The sequence below is a fragment of the Haliotis cracherodii genome, unplaced genomic scaffold (assembly GCF_022045235.1).
Source record: "Haliotis cracherodii isolate W230 unplaced genomic scaffold, xgHalCrac1.p SCAF_2, whole genome shotgun sequence".
Taxonomy (NCBI): domain Eukaryota; kingdom Metazoa; phylum Mollusca; class Gastropoda; order Lepetellida; family Haliotidae; genus Haliotis; species Haliotis cracherodii.
In genome coordinates, this window is record NW_027266275.1 from 76189470 (window position 1) to 76193711 (window position 4242).

A 4242-nucleotide genomic window follows, 5' to 3' on the forward strand; every position below is an offset into this window, starting at 1 on the left:
CTTTTAGTCATTAATAAGTTCTTTCGTTCAGTTTTCAAATGTTTAATCGAGAATTCTGTCAAAATATTTATCAAAGCGTCGTCTGGAATAGAAGTCACCAGTTTGAAACTAGTGCCGCGTATATCGAGAAAGCTTCTCTCTGATTGGCTAATGTCGACTTCTTGTTAGTAATTTCATTGGTCTGTCAAAGTTCGCGAAAGGTCGCTCTGACATGACCTGTATCGGTATGCCCTCATATCATTGTTTAGTGGTAGCGAGAAATAAGATCAGATGAGATGTTAATGAGATTGTTAAATGCTGCACTTCCTCATTGATAACATATATATGTCCTGTTTGGGGATGAGACATTTAGGCAAAACGTAGGCATCCACATGGGCACCATTTGTGCTCTTGGTCCTTCTGATCGTTTTCAGTCGTTCAATAATGGTCAAATAGCCAGTCCCCTTCCATTAATTTACCCACCTGAACTAGAAATAAAAGACACCAGTGAGACCGCCTGATCTGTTTTATATTTATATCCATGTAGAAAGATTCAAAGTATAAACAAAGATCTACACAAGACTGTATGACACAAGGGATGAGTTCAGCTTCCAAAAGTCATTGCTCCCTTCGTGCCGAGAGCAATGTTCCAGCCTTGGGATGCACATTTCACAACTGTTGAGGTACAATCGAACATGCTCATTATAAGAAGATTTCAAAAAGCATCACACGACTCTTGTTAAAAATTATTTGATCAGGATTACAACATTCCAGACCTGAGTAAAGTTTTGAAAGGTTTTGTGGTAGACATGTAGAGCAAGGACGCATCCAGCATTTTTCAAAGGGAGGGGTCCAAATAATTAAAATCCTCTCTCAGATAATTTTGCTGCCTACAACAAACTGCATTTGGTTTTCAAAAGGGGGCGGGTGACCCCCTCCTGAATACGCCTATACAGAGAAGTATATAAACTTGTGTAACCTAGCTAGAAGGGCTGGCTATCAACGAGTGTCACTTCCTTCTACAGAGTGCATGCTGTGATGAGTGTCACATCCTTCTACAGAGTTCATACAATGGTGAGTGTCACTTCTTTCTACAATGTTCATCCTGTGATGAGTGTCACTTCCTTCTACAGAGTTCATACAATGATGAGTGTCACTTCCTTCTACAGTGTTCATACAATGATGAGTGTCACTTCCTTCTACAGAGTTCATGCTGTGATGAGTGTCACATCCTTCTACAGAGTTCATACAATGATGAGTGTCACTTCCTTCTACAGTGTTCATACAATGATGTGTGTCACTTCCTTCTACAGTGTTCATGCTGTGATGAGTGTCACTTCCTTCTACAGTGTTCATACAATGATGTGTGTCACTTCCTTCTACAGTGTTCATCCTGTGATGAGTGTCACTTCCTTCTACAGAGTTCATACAATGATGAGTGTCACTTCCTTCTACAGAGTTCATACAATGATGAGTGTCACTTTCTTCTACAGAGTTCATGCTGTGATGAGTGTCACTTCCTTCTACAGTGTTCATACAATGATGAGTGTCACTTCCTTCTACAGAGTTCATACAATGATGTGTGTCACTTCCTTCTACAGAGTTCATACAATGATGAGTGTCACTTCCTTCTACAGAGTTCATGCTGTGATGAGTGTCACTTTCTTCTACAGAGTTCATGCTGTGATGAGTGTCACTTCCTTCTACAGTGTTCATACAATGATGAGTGTCACTTCCTTCTACAGTGTTCATACAATGATGAGTGTCACTTCCTGCTACAGTGTTCATACAATGATGAGTGTCACTTCCTTCTACAATGTTCATGCTGTGAAGAGTGTCACTTCCTTCTACAGAGTTCATGCTGTGATGAGTGTCACTTTCTTCTACAGAGTTCATGCTGTGATGAGTGTCACTTCCTTCTACAGAGTTCATGCTGTGATGAGTGTCACTTCCTTCTACAGAGTTCATGCTGTGATGAGTGTCACTTTCTTCTACAGAGTTCATACAATGATGAGTGTCACTTCCTTATACAGAGTTCAGTAAAGGAAATATGTTGTGAGTGAGTGTTGTTTAATGCCACATTTAGCACTATTTCAGCAATGCTACCTCGGAGGATACCGGAAATGATTGTACATGAAGGTAGATTGTTAGGAGTAGAGTTAGAATTACTCATATGGCCTGTGCGTGAACGTCACTTCCTTCTACAGTGTTCATACAATGATGAGTGTCACTTCCTTCTACAGTGTTCATACAATGATGAGTGTCACTTCCTGCTACAGTGTTCATACAATGATGAGTGTCACTTTCTTCTACAGAGTTCATGCTGTGATGAGTGTCACTTCCTTCTACAGTGTTCATCCTGTGATGAGTGTCACTTCTTTCTACAATGTTCATGCTGTGATGAGTGTCACTTCCTTCTACAGAGTTCATGCTGTGATGAGTGTCACTTCCTTCTACAGTGTTCATACAATGATGTGTGTCACTTTCTTCTACAGTGTTCATACAATGGTGAGTGTAACTTCTTTCTACAGAGTTCATACAATGATGAGTGTGACTTCCTTCTACAGAGTTCATGCTGTGATGAGTGTCACTTCCTTCTACAGAGTTCATGCTGTGATGAGTGTCACATCCTTCTACAGAGTTCATACAATGATGAGAGTCACTTCCTTCTACAATGTTCATGCTGTGAAGAGTGTCACTTCCTTCTACAGAGTTCATGCTGTGATGAGTGTCACTTTCTTCTACAGAGTTCATGCTGTGATGAGTGTCACTTCCTTCTACAGAGTTCATGCTGTGATGAGTGTCACTTCCTTCTACAGAGTTCATGCTGTGATGAGTGTCACTTTCTTCTACAGAGTTCATACAATGATGAGTGTCACTTCCTTCTACAGAGTTCACACAATGATGAGTGTCACTTCCTTCTACAGAGTTCATGCTGTGATGAGTGTCACTTCCTTCTACATAGTTCATACAATGATGAGTGTCACTTCCTTCTACAGAGTTCATGCTGTGATGAGTGTCACATCCTTCTACAGAGTTCATACAATGATGAGTGTCACTTCCTTCTACAGAGTTCATGCTGTGATGAGTGTCACTTCCTTCTACAGTGTTCATGCTGTGATGAGTGTCACTTCCTTCTACAATGTTCATCCTGTGATGTGTGTCATTTCCTTCTACAGAGGTCATGCTGTGATGAGTGTCACTTCCTTTTTCAGAGTTCATGCTGTGATGAGTGTCACTTCCTTATACAGAGTTCAGTAAAGGAAATATGTTGTGAGTGAGTGTTGTTTAATGCCACATTTAGCACTATTTCAGCAATGCTACCTCGGAGGACACCGGAAATGATTGTACATGAAGGTAGATTGTTAGGAGTAGAGTTAGAATTACTCATATGGCCTGTGCGTGAACGTGGTACAAAAGATGAATAAAATCTTGTCTTATAATCTGTAGACCTTAGAAGATATTACTTATCGAAAATGTTTTGTCATTATCCAACCCTGAATAAATTTCAAATGATATTATCTGGAATACTCCTTAAATTCGTATCGCAAAGCTATGATAAAAGACTGAAAAATACAAAATCTAGGTGTACCATGTGTTAAACATGTATATTAAACATGGTATTAATAATTATGTTATATTGTGTGTGTGTGTGCGTGCGTGCGTGCGTGCGTGCGTGCGTGCGTGCGTGCGCGCGCGTGCGGGTTTGTGTGCGTTGGGCTGAGTATGTATCTGGGTATTTTGTTTTTGTCCGTGACGATCCGGGGTAGAATAGGTCTTCAGCAACCCATGCTTGTCCTTAAAAGGCGACTATGCTTGTCGAAAGAGGCGACTAACAGGATCGGGTGGTCAGACTCGCTGACTTGGTTGATGCATTTCATCTATCCCAATTGCGGGGGTTGATGCTCATGATATCAATCACTGGATTGTGTGGTCCAGACTCGATTATTTACAGACCGCCGTCATATAGCTGGAATATTGCTGAGTGTGGCGTTAAACAACCAGCCAACCATGTTGAAGGACTGTATTATATCTTGATTTTGATGGCAGCCATTTTGAAAGACTTGAAACTTCATTTTTCTTTATGATTTTACTATTTTGGTGTTTTTAAGCATTGTTGCAGTTATTCCACTAATCCGCTATGAACATAATCTACCACCATGTCTCAATAAGCAATATTTGTCAAACTTGGTTTTTGAGGGGTGGGGTAACATGGTATACAATATCTCAGACCCTATATAATATATTTTCATTTAGATTTCA

At 40.3% G+C, this 4242-nt stretch overlaps 1 protein-coding gene across 1 annotated transcript; it reads right to left on the bottom strand.

The window, feature by feature from the left end:
- Positions 1-978: 978 nt before the first annotated feature.
- Positions 979-3201, bottom strand: LOC139467810 (repetin-like). The gene is made up of 2 exons (XM_071249316.1): positions 2283-3201; positions 979-1970 (listed from the first exon to the last, which is right to left on the bottom strand). The coding sequence occupies exons 1-2, from the start codon at positions 3199-3201 to the stop codon at positions 979-981; spliced, it is 1911 nt and encodes a 636-aa protein (XP_071105417.1).
- Between the last annotated feature and the right edge of the window lie 1041 nt (positions 3202-4242).

What these genes read in the sequence shown, in the direction of transcription:
- LOC139467810 (XM_071249316.1), bottom strand. Translation starts at nt 3,201, where the DNA reads ATGAACTCTGAAAAAGGAAGTGACACTCATCACAGCATGACCTCTGTA. An exon ending in CATGAACTCTGTAGAAGAAA is followed by an intron (nt 1,971 to 2,282) that starts GTGACACTCATC and finishes TGAACTCTGTAG; the next exon opens with AAGAAAGTGACACTCATCAC.